The sequence below is a fragment of the Bos indicus x Bos taurus genome, chromosome 14, assembly GCF_003369695.1.
Source record: "Bos indicus x Bos taurus breed Angus x Brahman F1 hybrid chromosome 14, Bos_hybrid_MaternalHap_v2.0, whole genome shotgun sequence".
Classification (NCBI taxonomy): domain Eukaryota; kingdom Metazoa; phylum Chordata; class Mammalia; order Artiodactyla; family Bovidae; genus Bos; species Bos indicus x Bos taurus.
In genome coordinates this window covers 74155299-74176874 of record NC_040089.1, presented here as the reverse complement: position 1 = coordinate 74176874, position 21576 = coordinate 74155299, and the positions used below count along the sequence as shown (strand labels likewise).

The 21576-nt window shown below is 37.1% G+C and overlaps 1 protein-coding gene across 2 annotated transcripts in view; it reads left to right on the top strand.

The window, feature by feature from the left end:
• The window catches only part of RIPK2 (receptor interacting serine/threonine kinase 2), a 40222-nt gene extending 20349 nt beyond the window's left edge, over window positions 1-19873 (top strand). The window contains exons 4-11 of one of the 2 annotated variants that reach the window (XM_027561603.1): window positions 1923-2076; window positions 3386-3439; window positions 4237-4398; window positions 9953-10038; window positions 13693-13782; window positions 14819-14912; window positions 17415-17570; window positions 18126-19873. In XM_027561603.1, coding sequence (XP_027417404.1) covers window positions 1923-2076; window positions 3386-3439; window positions 4237-4398; window positions 9953-10038; window positions 13693-13782; window positions 14819-14912; window positions 17415-17570; window positions 18126-18469 — 1140 coding nt within the window. In that variant the 3' untranslated portion in view covers window positions 18470-19873. The remainder of the gene's footprint in view (window positions 1-1922; window positions 2077-3385; window positions 3440-4236; window positions 4399-9952; window positions 10039-13692; window positions 13783-14818; window positions 14913-17414; window positions 17571-18125) is intronic. The other variant, XM_027561606.1, reaches the window with a different exon arrangement.
• Window positions 19874-21576: the final 1703 nt, after the last annotated feature.

Genomic DNA, 21576 nt, shown 5'->3' with positions numbered 1-21576 from the left:
CAGGCCTCTCTGTCCTCCACTAACTGCCAGAGTTTGCTCAAATTCATGGCCACTGAGTAGGCCATGCTATCTATTTCCTTCTCCTTTGGCCTTCAGTCTTTCCCAACATCAAAGTCTTTTCCAGTGAGTCAGCTCTTCGCATCTTCAGCCTCAGCATCAGTCCTTCCAGTGAATATTGAGGGTTGAGTTCTTTTAGGATTGATTGATTTGACTTCCTTGCAATCCAAGGGACTCTCAAGTGTCTTCTCCAGCACCACAATTCGAAAACATCAATTCTTTGGCACTCAGCCTTCTTTGCCTTCTCATAGTAATGCTTATTATCCTAGCCAATGTGTAACTGGAGCACTGTTTTTGCTTTTAGAGGATGAGTGAGAGGAATAAGAGTTTGTAGTGGCAAGTAAGAGTAACTGGGATACAGTTGCGCAGAGTTTAGATTAAAGTTTAAAGACCCTTAGATTAAAGACCCTCAAACTGCATTCTGTGTTGTTGGTATTGTATGAATAAGAGCAAGCTTTAGAGGTTTATTCTTGTGTATAAAACATTAATAATACTAACACACATGGTTCACCCATTATGTGTCAAATACGGTCCTGAGTGGAGCTTCCCTGGTGGCTCAGTGGTAAAGAATCTGCCTCTAATGCAGAAGACTTGGGTTTACTCCCTGGGTTGGGAAGATCCCCTGGAGAAGAAAATGGTAACCCACTCCAGTATTCTTGCTGGGAAGTCCCCTGGACAGAGGAGCCTGGCGGGCTGCAGTCCATGGGGTTGTAAAAGAGTTGGACGACTTCGTGACTAAATAACATCTTGCATTGCCTTCAGAAATCAGTCCAGTTTAGCTCTTCATGTCGTGGCACCATTTTTTCTCCTGGTCTTTTCTAATTTTTTTCTTAAGTTTACCCTTTCATTATGGTAATATATGAAAGATTTGTATAGTCTTCCGTCCCTTTTTGGAGTGGGGCTATAATTTTTTAATCTCAAATTCATCTAAACACTAAAGAAATTATTTCTTCTGTTAAAGCTTGTAAGTATCTTAAGAGTTAAACGATTGAAACACAAATGGTATGGTGGATGGAGCTCATTCCACTCTGTCAACTCCTAAATGGCACAGTGTAAGGTCTAAGTAATTTAAATTAAATGTCTTCAAAGCTTTCCTTATACTTTTTTGTTCATTAAATATTGTTTCTGTTCTTACATTTTTGTCTCCCTTTTTAAAAATATTACAACATTTTAGATAGTCACAAAATATTGTGTAGTATCTGCACAAAATTTTCAAGTGAAGTAAACTACAAAGGACATGTCAGAAGTACAGAATGTCTGTCACTGACAATTCTTTAGGTACCACTTGGCATGGACATAACTATGTTATATTGCTAACTACACTATTGTCAACAGATATTCTTTTAGTGGTAAGCAAAACTCATATAATAATGAGTTATACTTTAATGGAATTTTACTTATTTCAAAATATGAAAGTACTGTTTTAAGCACATATAAAGAAGAACATGTACACAGTGATGGTCATATCAGACGTGAGTAGTTCATCAGTCTTGTGAGGTATAGGTAAATTCTGAAAGCATATGATATAAAGCTACTTGTCACAAAAAGTAAAGTGGATATACTCATTCTGTTCTTTTATTCTAAATGCAAAAAATACTCCTGTTTAATTTTTGAAATCTTAGTTTCTTTTAAAACTTGTGATATTATTCTGAACTCTCAGTCAGTTTGTGTTGCTTCTAAGGATGTTGCGGGGGGGGGTTCAGCACTATGGAATCCAATTTGTTAAGAGACTGGTGGAATATATAGAAATAAAATACTAATATATATGTGTATATATAGTATTTATTCTGGTCTCATATCTAAACACAGTAAATATAAAGAAAGGCAAACAATTCCTGGATTTAAATTACTCTTTTCCCTTCCAGATTGCAGATTTCGGTTTATCAAAATGGCGCATGATGTCCCTCTCACAATCACGAAGTAGTAAGTCTGCACCTGAAGGAGGGACAATTGTCTATATGCCACCTGAAAACTATGAACCCGGACAGAAAGCAAGGGCTTCTGTCAAGCATGATATATAGGTACAGTATGTTACTTTTGCTCAGAGTTAACTTTGCCTAAAGTGAAGTGACTCTTGAGAGTCCCTTGGTCTGCAAGGAGATCCAACCAGTCCATTCTGAAGGAGATCAGCCCTGGGTGTTCTTTGGAAGGAATGATGCTAAAGCTGAAACTCCAGTACTTTGGCCACCTCATGCAAAGAGTTGACTCATTGGAAAAGACTCTGATGTTGGGAGGGATTGGGGGCAGGAGGAGAAGGGGATGACAGAGGATGAGATGGCTGGATGGCATCACTGACTTGATGGACATGAGTCTCAGTGAACTCCGGGAGTTGGTGATGGACAGGGAGGCCTGGCGTGCTGCGATTTATGGGGTCGCAAAGAGTTGGACACGACTGAGCAACTGAACTGAACTGAAAGTGAAGTGAACTCGCTCAGTCGTGTCCGACTCTTTGTGACCCTGTGGACCATAGCCCACCAGGCTCCTCTGTCCATGGGATTTTCCAGGCAAGAGTACTGGAGTGGGGTGCCATTTCCTTCTCCACAAGATTAATCAATCAGAGTTTTGAAGCTACAGTTTTTTTTTTTTTTTTTTTGAAGCTACAGTTTAAAAGTATGATTCTTATGCTTCTCTCATAGGTGTAGTGAAAATAAATTAGAGACAGTGGTTAATATTTTTTCAAACTAAAAATACCTTGCTTTAAGGAATTCCCTGGCACCTTAGTGATTAAGATTCCAGGCTTTTGCTGCCATGAACCAGGTTTAATCCCTGGTCGGGAAACGGATCTCGCAAGTTGTGCAGAGCAGCCAAAAAATAAAAATAAAAACATATAAAAATAAAGGTGCCTCGCTTTAAGCTACTTTTACATTCTATTAATTTGTAATATTCAAGGGCTTTTATCATATGTGACCTTGAGAGAGGGAGGGAAAAGTGTGAATAACATTTAACTTTACCAAAAGAGACAGTACTCACACCAGAAAAAAGTCAGTAGAATAGGGCTACATGAGACAGTCTTTTTTATTACTCTTTATTTTGTGTGAATGATAGAATCATGTAATTAAAGGACATAGTATTAATGAATCATCCACAAGTTATCCTTGCCTATTACTTTGTTTTTATTGTACCAATTTCCTAATTTTTCAAATTGAATTATTTTCCTTTCAAAGTAAAACTGTATACAAATATTCAGCATCTTGGTTCTATATAGCGATTCTTTAAGCAGCATTTCACTACATTATTATTTTCAAAAATGGTATCTCAACTGTCAGCTTTTTAAATCGGTACTATGTAGTTTATTATGCATAGTTACTATATGTATATTTTATCTTAAACAGCTATGCAATTATTATATGGGAAGTCTTATCCAGAAAACAGCCTTTTGAAGGTAAGTGTACTTTGACTTCCTTGTTATGACATCATGTTGGTAAATCACATTCAGAGCTATCTAAATAAAGATCACCTATTTTAAATCTGTCTACCATTCATTTTGTGGAAAGCACACTTGAATCCCGTGTATATTGGAAAATACTGAATTAAGGATCAGAAAAATATAGATTTGTTCTGATAATAATTAATTCCATTATTAAGCCACTGAATCTCTTAAGTCCTCATTTTTTTCATCTGCAAAATAAGAATTTTGAATTCTTATTTCTAAGGTTCATTCCAACTATAAAATTCTTTATATGAAAATTTAATTAGTGCTCCTTTAAAGACCAGCAGACATTGAAGAATAATTTTCACGTTTTCTGATAATGTTGTCTATTTCTTTGAGGTTCGTTTAGGTCAGTTTGCTGTGTAACAACTTCAAAATCTCAGTAGCTAACAAACTAAACACTTATTTCTTATTCACACTAGATGATTAGTTGCTGTGACTCTTCTCGGCTCTGCTAGTTCTACTCAGCTCTGCTGAGCTCTGCTTTGCTCTGCTGTCTTCATATTCCATTGGCCAAATCAAATCACGTGGCCAAGCCCAGAATTAAAGAGGTGAAGCTATAAACTCCTCCTGTAAGTCTGGGAATAGCTGGGATATAAATATTCCTTTGACAGAAAGGGAGGTAATGAATTATACCTAAGGTTTTTAAGATTCTCTGATTTTCATCTGGTTGAGTTTAGAATGTAATTAATATGTTAGATCATAATATATTTCTAATGAATGAAATATATTTTCATTTGTTTTGACAGACGTCACCAATCCTTTGCAGATTATGTATAGTGTGTCACAAGGACATCGACCTGACACTAATGAAGAAAGTTTGCCATTTGATATACCTCATCGAGCACTTATGATCTCTCTAATAGAAAGTGGGTGGGCGCAAAATCCAGATGAAAGACCGTCTTTCTTAAGTAAGTGTACAGTTTTAATCTGGACCTTTTGAATTGCAAAAATAGCGAATATGCTGTAAATAAAGTATTCCTTGAACAGTCACACAAGTTAGATGATAAAGTCAAAAGTTCGTTATTTTTTTTTTTGATTCAGTTGTTATATGAGATGATGAGATTGAAGTGGTAAGGAGAGACTGTTGGCTATCATAAAAAGATTAGAAGATTATTCCAAATACAAGTTTTCAGAGAAAGAACATGATAAATTTAAGTTTAGGAGCTATTTGTTGCTGTGTAAAAAAATTGATTGGAGAAGGGCAAGAGTAGAATCTCTAGACCAATCCTGGAAATCAAAAAATCAGATAGAATTAAAATATATTTCAGAGGTAGAATGGATCATCACCTAAATGTAAACATAGAAGAAAATCTTCATGACCTCGGATTGAGCCAAGAGCTCTTATATATAACATCAAAAACAAGATCTATTAAAAATTTTTGATAACTGATTTTCAAAAAAATTGAAAAATTTGCACTTCAAAAGATGCTACAGAAAATTAAAAGACAAGCTGTAGACTGGGAATCTTCTTTCCAGCTAGAAAAAAAAATGAAATATATTTTGCATTCAAAACTTATGTCTAGTGCTTATCTGCATTGTACTTAAAAAAAATCAAAATATGCTGTAATAATGGATTAGCATTTTCTCTCTTATTTCCAAGCACCATTTAATAGGAGATATATATATATCTCCTTTGTCCCCGGTGCCATTTTCAAACTGTAATTTTTTCTCCATTTCCTAAAGATTCTAGCTCTTCTGAAGATCATGCCATTAGTCAAAACTTACTTTAGTTCTCTCCAGCAAGAATACTGGAGTGGGTAACGATTCCCTTCTCCAGGGGATCTTCCCCACCCAGGGATCAAACCCTGGTCTCCTGCATTGCAGGATGATTCTTTGGGTCAGGAAGATCCCCTGGAGAAGGGAATGGCTACCCACTCCCGTATTCTGGCCTTCAGAATTCCATGGACACAGGAGCCTGGTGGGCTACATGGGGTGGAGTCCATGGGGTCGCAAAGACACTCTGGACACAGTTGAGCAACTAATAGTTTTTTCTCTTCTCTAATACTAAGACTAAGACTAATACTCACTTAACTTCTCTACAGACTTCCTAGCTTTTCCCTATTGTTCATCGAAAACACTGGCTTTTGGCTTAATGACTTCTACGTCCTGCATTGGTCAGTGCTGCTGAATATTTGAGAGGAATGTTCTGCAGATCTCTGGAGTTCTCTCTATGTGTTCTCCTCTTTCCTACAGTGTCCCATGAACTCTGTCTGCTGTGCTGTGGTCTACCCTAACTCCAAGCCCGGTGTCTTCAGCTTGAGGTTCCACCAGGCCTCACCTTTATTTGCCTATCCCTGTAGTATAGCTGGAAACTCTCAAGGCAGGATGCTTGGGCAGTCAGGCTGTGGTAGGGCTCACCTCAGTCACTCAGAGATCACTGTCCCTTTTTGTTGCCTGATACCTAGTGTCTTAATAACCACTGTTTCATGCATTTTGTCTGACTGTTAGGTATTTAAGACAGGAGAATGCATTGGTCGTTGTTGCTTCATCTTGTCCAGAAATGGAATTCATTGGTTTTTCTTTAATAGCTAAAACTGAACTCTAAACACTACTAGCATTCTGTTATGTTTTCAAATACATTCTCATAGATCACCTATTCTTAAGTGGTGGTACAGGGACCCCTGAAGGTGGGTTGGTCCCTGAGACTTATAAAGGATTCACAAAATCAAAACTTTTTCAAACTAATAAATATTAAGGTATTATTTTCCCTTTTCACTCTCATCCTCTGGAAAAATAGTTTCCGGAGACTAAATGAGGTGTAATGATATCATTGGGATAATGTACTGTATTTTCATATACTCTGATGTTTTAAAATGTTCTCAGTTTTAATTTCTAATATAGTAAATGTCAATAGATATGATCAACATACACAAAAGCTCTTTGGGATAATTTTGAAGTTCTGAGACCCAAAAGTTTGAACATTACTGTCCTAGATGGTCATCTTGAACTAGTGCAGGAGATGCATAAGTCCCATACTTTATGTTCCCAAAGTGGAGATGAAATCCCATTTCAATCTCCAAGAAGAGAAGCATGGGAGGAACATTTCCAGCTTCTGTCTGCCCCTCAACAGTCCTGCTCATCCTTTAATTTTGGAGAAAAACTAACCATACTTAGCTAATCCATTCTCAATTTTCTCCTACTTTTGGAAGCAAGCTTGTCTAAAAGATGCATACATTTTTCTGCTTCTCCATATGGAAGCAGGTGAGGCCTGTAGCTGAGTGAGTAAAACTCAGTTGAAGGGGCAAAATATTACTAGTAAGCCTATATGCTACAGATCTGAAAAGGGACATAATTCCATTTAGTTTTATCTGTAATAAAGGTGATATTTTGATCAACATCTGTCATAATTTTGTAGTTTTTCTTAATAGATTCTGAACTCAGAGAAGACAGAGGTAATCCATATTGTACCTTATCTTCCCTTCTTAAGTTTCCTACACCCCATGTTCCATGTTTCTTTTGAGCACTGAGGAAATAGAAACCATGAGAGAGAACTCCCTCATAGTTCTACCACCAGATCCATCAACTTAGTTGTACTTGACCTGTCTTACTGCTTCTCTCTTTTACAGTGGAAAGAAAAGTGTTCTTATACAACTCTCAGCAGTGTTTCTTTGTCTCTGGATGCCATTTTCTTCCTCTGCAGCATTCTGTTCCTTAACATTCTCTCTCCGCTCTTGCATTGCCAGTCTCTACCTGTGTACTGGATCCTTCCTTTGTCATACAGATCTATTATACTATTAGATCCTATCTTTATATAAGACAAAAATTCTTGACCCCACATCATCCTTCAGATCAGATCAGTCGCTTAGTCATGTCCGACTCTTTGTGACCCCATTAATCGCAGCACGCCAGGCTTCCCTGTCCATCACCATCTCCTGGAGTTCACTCAAACTCAAGTCCATCGAGTCAGTGATGCCATCCAGCCATCTCATCTGTCGTCTCCTTTTCCTCCTGCTCCCAATCTCTCCCAGCATCAGAGTCTTTTCCAGTGAGTCAACTCTTCGCATGAGGTGGCCAAAGTACTGGAGTTTCAGCTTTAACATCAATCCTTCCAAAGAACACCCAGGGCTGATCTCCTTTAGAATGGACTGGTTGGATCTCCTTACAGTCCAAGGGACTCTCAAGAGTCTTCTCCAGCACCACAGTTCAAAAGCATCAATTATTTGACACTCAGCTTTCTTCACAGTCCAATTCTCACATCCATACATAACCACTGGAAAAACCATAGCCTTGACTAGACAGAACTTTGTTGGCAAAGTAATGTCTCTGCTTTTCAATATGCTATCTAGGTTGGTCATAACTTTTCTTCCAAGGAGTAAGCATCTTTTAAATGGCTGCAGTCACCATCTGCAGTGATTTTGGAGCCCCAAAAATAAAGTCTGATACTATTTCCCCATCTATTTCCCATGAAGTGATGGGACCAGATGCCATGAGGTTTGTTTTCTGAATGTTGAGCTTTAAGCCAACTTTTCCACTCTCCTCTTTCACTCTCATCAAGAGGCTTTTTAGTTCCTCTTCACCTTCTGCCGTAAGGGTGGTGTCATCTGCATATCTGAGGTTATTGATATTTCTCCCGGCAATCTTGATTCCAGCTGGGCTTCTTCCAGCCCAGCGTTTCTCATGATGTAGTCTGCATAGAAGTTAAATAAGCAGGGTGACAATATACAGCCTTGACATACTCCTTTTTGGAACCAGTCTGTTGTTCCATGTCCAGTTCTAACTGTTGCTTCCTGACCTGCATATAGGTTTCTCAAGAGGCAGGTCAGGTGGTCTGGTATCATTTTTCCACTTGCATTTGGATCTAAACACTTGGTAAGAATTGCCCATACTTGTTGTCTCTACTTCTTCCCTTCTAATTTATTTATTAACAGACGTACAACAGTCTTCTGTTTCATATTGCCACTAAAGCTGTGTTTGTTCAAGTTACCGAGGAAAGCAGTGTTGAAATACTGATTATCTCACTTAGCCTCTCAGTAGAAGAGTTTTGGCTGACTCTTTCCCTCCTTGAAACTTTCCCCCTGATAGCTTCAAAGGCACAAGAGACTATGCGTCCCTCCCTGTTATCATCTCTTCCTCTCTTTTTTTCTTCCTCTGCTCAGTTTCTAACTGTTGAAAATGGCTTAGAGCTAAATATGGCTTCTTTACTGTTTTCCACCTGCACTTTCTCCCTAGACGATCCAGGCCAAACCATGGCTTTTGTACCATCTCTACCTTCTTGATGCCCAGTTTTATTTCTGGAGCCCTGACCTCTCCCTTGAGCAGCTTGTCTATGTATTACTGTAGTAATAGCAGAATTATGACTTGTTTCTCCTTGTTGGCTATTATTAATCATACTTCTATGACTGTTCATATGCACGTGTGTATGTGAACATATGTTTTCATTTCTCTGACCTATGAGTGCAGTTGGTTGTGTGGTAAATTTATCCTTCATTTTAAAGAAATCGCCAAGCTGTTTTCCAAAGCGGCTGCACTGTGATACGTTCCTACCAGCAATGTGTGAGGTTTTCCTTTTCTCTGCATCATTGTCAGTACTTGTTATTTTGTCTTTTTAATTATAGCTGTTTTAGTGAGTATGGAATGATACCTCACTGTAGTTTTAATTTGCATCTCCTAATGTCTAATGGTGTTTAAGCATATTTTCATGTGCTTTTTAGCTATTTGTGTGTCTCCTTTGCTGAAATTCAATCCTTTTCTCATTTTTAAATTGGGTTATTTGTCTTAAGTTGTTAGAGTTCTTTTTATATTCTAGATATAAGTTCTTTACCAGATCCATGATAGGTAAAAATGTTCTCCTAGTCTGGGGCTTGTCTTTTCATTTTTCTTAATTGCACTGTTTTTCTTAATGCATCATTTTTCTTAATGTAAGTGTTTCAACTTTTTTGAAGTCCAGTTATCAAAGATATTTTATGGATCCTATTTCTGATACCATATCCTGGGAATTATTTGCCTAACTCAAGGCAATGAAGATTTCTTATATTTACATTTAGGTGCATAGTCTGTGTATGCATGCTAAGTCACTTCAGTTATGTCCCACTCTTTGCAACCCCATGGTATGTAGCCCACCAGGCTCCTCTGTCCATGGTGCATAGTCCATTTCAAGTTAATTCTATGTATGTTGTGAGGTAAGAGTCTAAAATCTGTTTTCGTGTGGGTATCCAACATTTGTTGAAAAGACTGTCCTTTCCTCGTTGAATTATCTTAGCAACTTTGTCAAAAAATAATTGACCATACTTGCAAAGGCTTATTTTTAGACTCTAAATTATATTCCATTGATCTGTCTTTATTTAGATATATCTATCTTTATGCCTATAATAAGCATTCTTATTTTGGCAGTAAACATTCTAATGATTTTGAATGTCATCAGTTTGGGAAAAAATTGACTTAAGGCCTTATCACTTAATATTAGCATTTATGTTTTTCATTTTAATGGTTATAAGCAACCTGAACTCTTTTTTTCTTATTTAGAATGTTTAATAGAACTTGAACCAGTTTTGAGAACATTTGAAGAGATAACTTTTCTTGAAGCTGTTATTCAGCTAAAGAAAACAAAGGTAAATTGTCATATGAAATGTTAGAAATTTAAAACTTTAAATTGTGGAGACTTGTAGTTTAATTCTTTTTTCTTTTTTCCTTTAGTTTTATACCTTCCACAGATATAGGCTACAGTACTGAGGCAGTAGAATTTATTAGAGAGTATGAATGCAGTCTTAAATCTGTCACCAAAGAACTTCTCCATTTTATTCAAACAGCCACCTCCAGATTTCCAAGACATTTTCAGACCTCCCATATATCAAATGTAAATTTGAAATGTGCAATGAGTGCCTGAATTGTGTATAATTTTACCCTAAATTACCACAGTTGTTGTTGTTTAATCTATGTTTATTTCCCAAAAGTTTTGATACATACAGAGTAAAAGATGCCTGGATGATTGTGCTTATCTTTTTTCAGGTTTCTTGGGTTTTTCAGAGGTTTATTGCCAAATTAAGCTATAGAATTTTTATTAATAATTGAGACCAAAATGTGAATGTTTTATTGCTTATTTGTGTATTTATTTTGTTTTCCCACTCAGACACTCCATGTTGCATGGACCAAAGCAGCAGTTGATATGAATTACCTAGAATGGTTGTCTCATTTACTCATTCTGGCTCTTGTAAATCAGAAGAACAACTGAAGGGACCTATTACTGCAGGGTTTTCTTGCTGTTATTAAAAATTGTTTAAAAAGCAACTACAGTCATTTAGGGACAAAGTCAGCTTAGTTTAACACTTGCTGGGTTTCACGAAATAGCATTTGGGATATGATAATAAAAACTGTCATTTATTAGCTGAATTCTTGGGCTGTGACAGGCATAATCTACCATTGATTTATCACTAAATGACATTGCTTGCCTCTTGCAGTTTGTGGATCTGTTAACTTTATTTTGGTTTAAAAGGGAAGTGCATAAAGGATAACCATAAAATTTTGGTTTAAAGGGAAGTATATAAAGGAAACAATTGCCCTCACTCAAACTTAAAAAAATGTTGGCAATATCAGTGCCTGAATGTTTTGAGGAACTGTGTTTTAATATTTTGATAAATTTTCATTTACTTCCCTGGTTCTGAGTAGGTAGTCTTTTCCAGAACATTCCAGTCTCTCCACTTCTCAGTAGAAACAAACTTCTGATAATATTTCTTTTTGCTTTGTCTTTTCAGTTCCCTTTTCTCTCCTTACAACTTGCTGCTCTTCTGCCAAGCAAAGATGGATAGAAGGATCTGTTTTCTTGTACCTTTCCTACAACCTTGATTATAAGAAACTGAACTGGAAGAGAAGCAGTTCAGTTCCTTTTTTTATCCCCAGCCAACTTAAATACTAGGATCTATATTTAAAACTGTTAATTTTGGGGAGAAATTTTTGCTTCTTAAAGTAATTTAAAGTATGTATTTTCAAATACATGAATATCATATAATAATAACATTACTGTCTTTAGTCAGTGTTTTTAAGTTGCAGTATTATTTTCACTCAGAGTTGTTTTAGTTACATTTTTATTTTTTTGGAATCTTTGTATCAATTCTGTAAAACTCTTAGGGAAAGAATATCATCTCCATTTCATAGACGAAATAACTGAGGTATAAGGAAGTAAGTCACATAACACTACACAGCTAGCTAATGGCAGGGCCAAGAATGGAATACAAATTTAATAAGATAATAAGATTTTTCACAAAGAAATTCCTGAAAATAAAGATCACCATTTGGGGTAGTTGTTTTGTTTGAATTCCACACATTTTTTTCATTTTTTCTTTGAAACTGGCTCCTATAATACGTGTTTTCATGGATAGCATCTGTTATATCTTCAATAGTAAAAACTGAATCAAAGTTTTTTCTTCATATTTCATTGTATTTCTTTCTAGGGTCTGACTCATAAATTATTTGAATTAACTGATGAGTTATGAAAAATGGTGTTTGTAATTAATGATAATGCATAATCAGAAATATTTTAATAAATTTAAAAGCACAGAAAAGATTTATATAACAGAAATGGATCTAAAGATGAATTTAAAAGGTTCATATAAAAATCTGTTTAACAAATTTTCATTGGACTGCTGTGTGCAAAATACTGTCAGATAGATTATGTACACAGATGAATAGTAATTTTTTTTCTCTTAAAAGTTCTTAGACATGTTACAGAGCAGACAGTTGTTAAGTGTGAATAATGAAGTGTTGGGTATGGATCCCACCAATTTCTAAAGTTCTGTAGAGCAGCTGATATTATGTTGGTTTGAGGAAGAAAACCAGACTGATGAGTTTGTTTTTAAATCACTCAATAGTGATGGCAGTTAATCCAAACCTGGCTTAAAGAGACAGGAGTGAATCACTAAATGATTTTAGTACAAAGGCATAGCATTTAAATAAATCATCTATTTAGTAATGGATATCATATATTGAATGCTTAGAAAGTAATCTTAGGGCCTCTGCATATATTACTTCTAATCCTTGTTGCAGTAATCCACAAAAATAGATACTCTTATCTCCAGTTTACAGATAAGGAAACTAAGATTAAGTCTCATGCCCCAAATCAGACAGGGTTCCTGCATTCTGATCAGATCTGCTTGGCCCCCATCATTCTGTTAGGTCACTCTGCCTCCTTTACTTAGTCCAGCCCTCAACTTCTTATCATTAAAATAGAAATAATAATATTACTTAGAATCATGGTGCCTAAAATATAGTAAATGCTTAATAATTATGGATAGATAGAGGTACACACAAATTAAAATATATAAAGTACTTAGTTTGAACTAGGTACTTTATTATCTCAATCTTTGGAATGACCCTGCATGTAAATATCATTCCATTTTAAAAGATGAATTTGTTCAAGGTAACCAGTTAATATGAGACAGAATTCAAAGCATATATCTCTAAAGTTATTTCCCCTATTCTACGCTATCTCTACCTTTAAGTTAGGTATTATATTCTCAACTGATTGAGCTTTTCTTTCCATTGATTTTGCATAACTATATAAAATTATGTTAAGTAGATTGTATTTTACTCATATAACTTTCTGCTGCTGCTGCTGCTAAGTCGCTTCAGTCGTGTCCGACTCTGTGGGACCCCATAGACGGCAGCCCACCAGGCTCCCCCGTCCCTGGGATTCTCCAGGCGAGAACACTGGAGTGGGTTGCCATTTCCTTCCCCAGCGCATGAAAGTGGAAAGTGAAAAGTGAAAGTGAAGTTGCTCAGTCGTGTCCGACCCCTAGCAACCCCATGGACTGCAGCCCACCAGGCTCCTCCGTCCATGGGACTTTCCAGACGAGTACTGGGGTGGGGTGCCATTGCCTTCTCCGCATATAACTTTGTAATCACCTCTAATTCTTTTTTTTTTTAATATAAATTTATTTATTTTAATTGGAGGCTAATTACTTTACAATATTGTATTGGTTTTGCCATACATCAACATGAATCCACCATGGGTGTACATGTGTTCCCCATCCTGAACCCCCCTCCCACCTCCCTCACCATACCATCCCTCTGGGTCATCCCAGTGCACCAGCCCTGAGCATCCTGTATCATGCTTCGAACCTGGACTGGCGATTCGTTTCACATATGATATTATCCATGTTTCAGTGCCATTCTCCCAAATCATCCCACTCTCACCCTCCCCCACAGAGTCCAAAAGACTGTTCTATACATCACCTCTAATTCAAACACATGTATGTATGTATGTATTTCAGTTACAGAATGCATCAAGAACTGTTCACTTAAGTGACAAGAAGAAAAGGGAGTTATCTCCGAACATACCTGTAAATTCTGGTCCACGGGAGGTAAAAAAAAAAAAAATTATGCTAATTAAACTCAAAATGTGAGAAGAATATGAAAAATCATTTAGTCTGTCTTGCTCTTTTATAGATGGGAAGCTCAAGTCCAGGGAGGTTTTAAGATTTTAAGATGGCCATCTCCAGTTTGGTTCATCTCATCAAATCACAGTCCTCGCTTCTTTCTGGGGCATTGAATTCTGTCCCTGTCATCATTTTATGTGAAGACTGGTGTCCCAGGGCAGTACATAGGCAAATCACTGATACACTTTGGCCACTATAAGCTGCACTACCTGCCTTGTTCTTAACTTCTTACAATGACTGGATAAAGGAAAATGCTATTTATGTGGCTATTCAAATAGATTTCTTTGGTAGCATTTATTCAGAATTATTTCATATTAATCATTTCTTTTAGCAACATATAAAATATGTTCTCTTTACAGATTCAGAAATGTAATAATACCTTCAAAATGAACCATAAAACACAGTGTGTAGTCTTTACATATGCTGTCTCTTGGATCTTTGAGCCCATACATGCACGTTTTTAGATAGGTGTACAGAAAGAACCTGAGAACCAGATTATTTAAATGCCTTGTCAAAGGTTAGGCAGTAATTCCATGACACAGCTGGGATTGGAGCTAAGTTCAGTATTACTTCTTCCATGAATTTCTGCTCCTCCATGTTGAAGGAACCTGAGGCTTGAGAATAGGCATTTGATCTGAATCAATATTAGGTAGTCAGAGCTACAGATGTTAAGTTTTTCATCAGCTGGACAGTCTGTGAGATTATGTACAAAATATTGAAAAAATAATGATTTCTAGTGTATTTAACTATTGCCCCACTCACCCAATTGACCTGATAAATCAAGTTCACCTTGCTTTTTGTTATTTCATATATGTGTTTAATTTTGTAAAGTATAATTTGTGTTAGTCTTGATTCTTTGTTTATAATAAGCCAAAAGCAAGACCTGTTTAGAAATTAAAGCTGTATAACTTTTTAAATAATTTTGCATTAACATAAACAATTTATCTTCTATTTATTTTAGGAGTCATGTGGATCCTCTCAGCTCCATAAAACTAGTGGTTCTCCTGGAACCTCAAGGTCCCTGTCAGCTCCTCAAGACAAGGACTTTTTATCTGGTGTGTATATTTTTCAGCCAGTTATTACTTACAAGTTTTCAATTTTCTTTCAAGATTATATTCTTGCAGGTAGTCATGGTTCGTATGGAACGTGTCTTTCGTTTGCATTCATAACTTATTTTTTAAAAGTGACAGTCTAAAGATGTGAAAATAGTAATGGGATGTTAAACAAATACATTTAAGTATAAAAAGCATTCTGTTAGACACTAAGGAAAGATATTTTTAAAAATATCTTGTAAGAAAGAAGAAAAATATTTCTAAGTCACCATGCTGCTGCTAAGTCGCTTCAGTCGTGTCCGACTCTATGCAACCCCATAGATGGCAGCCCACCAGGCTCCTCCGTCCCTGGGATTCTCCAGGCAACAACACTGGAGTGGGTTGCCATTTCCTTCTCCAATGCATGAAAGTGAAAGTGAAGTCGCTCAGTTGTGTCCAACTCCTAGGGACCCCATGGACTACAGCCCACCAGGCTCCTCCGTCCATGGGATTTTCCAGGCAAGAGTACTGGAGTGGGTTGCCATTGCCTTCTCCACTAAGTCACCACAGTATTAGATAAAAAGTAATATACTGTACGAGATATAGGGATGTAGAGCTATGGTAGTATAGTGGAAAAGTAAATTTTTACAAAGTACTTTCACAACAACCTTGTGAGGGAGATATTCCTCATTTTACAGATTCTTAAGATCAAGACTGCTGGATCACATAGTTAGTAACTGGCAAATCCAAGATTTGAACCCAGGTCTTTTTGATAAATATTTTCATGTCACTCTACTACACCATGTTGTCATCATGAAGAAATTATTTCTGGCTGAAAGTTGGACCTATAGTTATAAAGGATGGGCATTCCAGGCAAAAGGAACTACATAGAGGCAAAGAAGCAAGAAAACCCAGAGAACAGTGAGTAGTTGGGTCTAGCTGGCGAAGACGGTGAATGGAAAGGTCATCAAAGATGAGGAGGGTGGAGTCATCAGGATGAATTCTAATACTAGGCTAAGCCATTTGGACTCATTTGCTTGGGTAGGAAGCAACTATTGCAAATTTTTGAGCAAGGGTGTGTGTGACATGATAAACTTTTTTGCTTTAGAAAGATTCATCCTGGCTGGAATATATAGGATATTTTGGAAGGGAAAGGAGATTCAAGGTGGGGAGCCCAGTTAGGAGACTACTGCTGCTGCTAAGTCGCTTCAGTCGTGTCCAACTCTGTGCAACCCCATAGGCTCTGTGCAGCCCACTAGGCTCCCCCGTCCCTGGGATTCTCCAGGCAAGAACACTGGACTGGGTTGCTATTTCCTTCTTCAGTGCATGAAAGTGAAAAGTGAAAGGGAAGTCGCTCAGTTGTGTCTGACTCTTAGCGCCCCAGTGGACTGCAGCCTACCAGGCTCCTCCGTCCATGGGATTTTCCAGGCAAGAGTACTGGAGTGGGATGCCATTGCCTTCTCCGGGTTAGGAGACTATTGGTCTATTAATGTACTCCATGAGAAATTATGAAACCTGCTCCAGAGGATACGAAGCGGAGAATGGTGTGAGAAATGTTACAGAGGACACACTGATAGGACTACAACTTTTCACTTGTAGGAGGGAATAGAGAAAAAAAGATGAAGATAAAGCTTTGAACAAGTTTAGTTGGAAGAACATTGGTGATATTAACAGAAATAGGAGTTGAAATGGGTTTTAGAGCTAAGATGAATAATTTTTTTTAACTTTTTACAATTTGAGGTGCTTAGCATATATGAGGGTTATATCCTGTTGAAAATGTAAGACTTAAGGTTCAGTGAAGACAGAAAATTCAATTTCATGGATTTGGGAAGGGAGGTGACCATTGAGACGTTGATGTTTAATAAGAATGCCAAAGGAAACTGTGGAAAGACATATAAATTCACAGGACACATTTGAAGTGCAGAAGGGGGAAGATGACACAGAAGAAAAAATATGATATAAAGAAGTAAAATTCTATGATTTATAATTTATATAGGACAGACAAGCACAGACAGAAATATGGTTTAATAACCCAGTGTACGAGATAGCAAAAGAGACACTGATGTATAGAACAGTCTTATGGACTCTGTGGGAGAGGGAGAGGGTGGGAAGATTTGGGAGAATGGCATTGAAACATGTAAAATATCATGTATGAAACGAGATGCCAGTCCAAGTTCGATGCACGATACTGGATGCTTGGGGCTAGTGCACTGGGACGACCCAGAGGGATGGTATGGGGAGGGAGGAGGGTTCAGGATGGGGAACACATGTATACCTGTGGTGGATTCATTTTGATATTTGGCAAAAGTAATACAATTATGTAAAGTTTAAAAATAAAATTAAATTTAAAAAAATTCATCATAAACCTTTTTGATCTAAACACTATTTTCTTGTGAGTTAGGTTTATGAATGAGCTTATACAATGAAAATTAAAAGTCATTAAATACCACCCTCTGTGTGATCCAGATGTTCATATTTTAGCTAATAGGAATATTCTACCCCTAATGGAGATGTTGTGTTTTATAGCAAAAACTCAAGATTTCTCTGCGCTCCATCAATGTTCAGTGAATCACAGTCGGAACAGTGACTTCTGTGTGGATTGTCAGGTAGCGTTCTGTGACCACAGGACTGCCCCATGCTCTTTAGCAATAGTGAATCCTCTCTCAGCTGAGGGAAACTCAGGTAAATATGTGCTGTGAAATGCTTTGTAAATGATGCCATTTACCTCACAACTGTATATTCAGTAGATATGCTATTTAATGTTTTATGTTCTTCAGTATGGTATATACATACTGTGAGTAGGAAAGCACTGCCAATCCCTGAAGAGTGTTAACATGTAAACACAGGCCTAAGTGGTATTCCATGAACATCTGTCTAGGGAAGGAGTGCTCAGAGAAGGTGTGACTTAATATGTCACTAAAGTAAATACATTTTTATTTATCAAATATTCAAGTATCCTTTATGTTTAAAAAAAAAATATGAAAAAAAGTGACATTTGCCTCCACGATTTACAGAGAGTAAAAATGCAGTGCATTTTCTTGGAGGGGAAGGGAAGAGATAACCCAAATATCTGAATTTTTCCTGAAAATTAATAGCATCCTTCAAAATAGTGCTGTTCCATATTAGCTTAATTACAGAAAAATTAGATTTTATGTCTTATTATTTTGTTTTTCATCTGATTTTACTCATAACTGTGTATCTGTCCCCACTTCTTTACCTGTCATTGCTTTTCTGCAGGGCGATTTCAGCCTGGTATAGCCCAACAGTGGATCCAGAGTAAAAGGGAAGACATTGTGAGCCAGATGACTGAAGCCTGCCTTAACCAATCTCTAGACGCCCTCCTGTCCAGAGATTTGATAATGAAGGAGGACTATGAACTCATTAGTACCAAACCTACAAGGACCTCAAAAGTCAGACAGTTATTGGATACCACTGACATTCAAGGAGAAGAATTTGCCAGAGTTATAGTACAAAAGTTGAAAGATAATAAGCAAATGGGTCTTCAGCCTTACCCAGAAATACTTGTGCTTTCTCAATCACCATCTTTAAATTTCTTTCACAATAAAAGCCATAAAAAATAACTCTTTCCAAGAAAAGAAGTCAGTGTATAAGAGTATTTTATATTTCTTTTGCCTGATAATGTTGTTTTTATGAGATTCATATGAGTATTTAAAACTTCAATGCAGTTTCTTCTTCAGATAAATATTAGTCTCCTTCCATGATATTATAGTATTTTTTAAATTAAAACCATAGAAAGTTTGTATTTTGCTGCATAGTTCAATTTTTGTCTTCTTTGGTTAATTAAAACTTTTTTCAATTAATAATTATATGTTTATTATACAAAGCAATGTTTTCAGGTTCCACATGTTTCTCGTGGAAACCATTTTCACATATGCTTTCTTTGTGGATTATTTATTACTTGTTTGAGATGCTTGGCTTTTTGAGGTGTACCCCTTAGACTTAAATCAGGGGTAGTATAGCATTCCTACCCTACAGTCTCAGGTTCCAGTCCTCTTCAGAGTTGTTCATTAAGCTCTGTTATCCACATTACACATTTAAATGTTATTTATTGACCTCCTTAAAATGTTTCAAAGATAAAGGAGTACAGCATATAAAGAAAAAAAATCCTTCAACATGTGTTTGTACTCCTGTTTCTAGCCTGAACTGTCAACCAAGGTAACAACCAAAATTAACAGATTAATATGTATCATTCTATCGCTTTCTTCCTACTTATATTTAAAATATATGCTCTTTTGGGGAAGGATTGTTTCTTAATATTATCGTTGTTATAACACATCATACTTCAACCTGATTTTTGCACTTAGTACATCATGTGAAGCCTTCCAGATCACATTCAAGCTTAATTCATAAGTTTTGATTGCTGTATAATATTATTAGAGCTATTTTTTTTCATTTTCTTGTTCAAACCAATGGTATATATAGTGTGAGTTTTTTGTTTTTTGTTTTTGGTTAATGGGTTATGTCACTAAGGTGAAAACTAATAAGAAATAATAGCCCTTTTCTGAAGAGGTGTATTAGCAATGTCAGCAAAAAGTGTGATATAAGATAAATTTGAAAGGACAAACTTTGAAGTTGGGCTATACAGTATGACCCACAGTTTGAAAAAAAAGAGTAAAATCAATAGATGTCACTGAGGCAATTAAATGTTTTATTAAAATAGATATTTTAGTCTCCATTTTGGAGTTGGGCCTCTGGTGCCTCTTCACTGTCTCTGAGAAATATGGCCATTACTAGGGAAAGGTGGAAACCTAGTATATGAGTTATCTTTTATTATATTTTATTTTTAAAGTGTTTGGATAAAGACTTAATTTGGGAAATGAGGGAGAAAATTATTTGGAGGTTTTCCCCTTTATACAGTTGTTGTTGTTTTTTTTTTTTTAATTGGATCTTGACGGTTTCAGATTAACTTTTATATCAGTTTAATGATGTGGTACCTGGATTGATAAAGTGAACTTTGCCCTGGTTTTTTGTTTTTTGTTTTTCATTTTCTGCCCAGATCTAAAAACTCGAGGTTTCCAGTCTGTATGCATATGACTGCGTGCACATCAACCACTTTCTTCCCTAGCTTACATATGCACAGCACAGATGCAGCCGTCCGTTTCAGCTCTGCAGCCTTCTTCTGCATAATAACAACGTATTGACAAAGATGGTGATGACGAGGATCAAGACGAATCTACAATGAGCTCTTAGCCCCTGATAGAATCGTTGCAGTCTCAGCAGCCAGTTTCCATTACACTAATACCTGATAATGCAGTGATGTTTAGGGGAAGGTGCCACAGAGTATTCTGAGTCTGACCTGTCAGTATAGCACAGGGCCTGGCAGAGACACTGAAGATCTCCTTAATGAATGTCACTGGAATGAAAGCTGAGAAGAGAGAAGGAAGAGGTTTCCTTGAAATCACACTTCCCAAGATGTAATTCGAATACAGCTGGTAGTGGATGAGATTGTTTTAGGTAGTATGTAGACAGGCAGCACTAAATTAACATTTTGTCACATAGGAAGTTCTTTTTAATCAAGTCTTCTAATTAAGTAAAGGAGAACATTAAAGTTGTGCTATCATCCTTTATCCTCTTTATCATCCTTTATTAAAAAGAAACGACTTCAGGAACAGTGTTTAGCAGGAATTTTGTAACTTTTTGAATTGTATTTCATTTGAAGATGACCTACATATGTGTCACCATTTTTCTATTTATAATGTATACTATGTAAAGTGTTTTATAATATTCAAAAGCAATTTGAAGTACTAAATTATAGGTAGTATATGTGAATGTGAACAATAGAATAAAATGACACTGATTCAGTCACTCTAAGGAGGGACCTAAAATTTTATAATAATATATTTTTTAACTAGGTAGTAATAGGTAATGCTTATGCATTCTTTGCACTATATGTTAAGGCAGTGCTACCCAGAAGATTGGTCCACAGAGCAGCTGCATGAAAATCAGCCAGAACTTGTGAGATGTACAAACTCATGGTCCCTAACTCACTCAGATCTTTCCAATCACTCAGACTCAATCTCTGATGTTTGAGACCTTTTGTTTTAAGAAACAGAAGGGGATCAAGATGGCAGAGTAGAGAGGTATGCAACTCACCTCCTACCACAAATATTAATACATAAAAAATACATCTACATGTGAAGCAATCCTTGCAGAAGACCTACTGAAAGTCTGCAGGAAATCTCATACAACCTAGGCTACAACTGAGACCCCCAGATAACCAGGTAAGATAAAGGGGAGAGGAATCTGGACAGGATCTACTGCCCTGGGAGAGAACTGGGGAAAATGTTTCCTCATTCTGGGAACTTCCCTTCACTGGTGGGGAGGTCTGCCAGGACAGAGGAGCTTCAGAGCAAGTGCAGAAGCTGCCCTATACACCGAAGGATGAAAAGAGCCCAGCACTGTCGGTCTTTGATGCGTCTCCACACTTCCCCGCCCCAGAGGCACACCTGTTGGCGTGCCCAGCTACTCGGCTCTGAGACCTGGGCTTCGGCAGACAGACCAGGGGAGGGAACTCTCAGCCAGCCTGAGGGCCCGGGGTGTGCACGGGGCCATGTGGGTCTGCTACAGGAGCCACGCTGTCGACAGAAGGCAGGGCCGGGGTGTGGGTCCACCGGAACAGCGCCATTATCAGCTTGCTCACGGTGGGGTAGGGTGCCAGGTGCAGCAA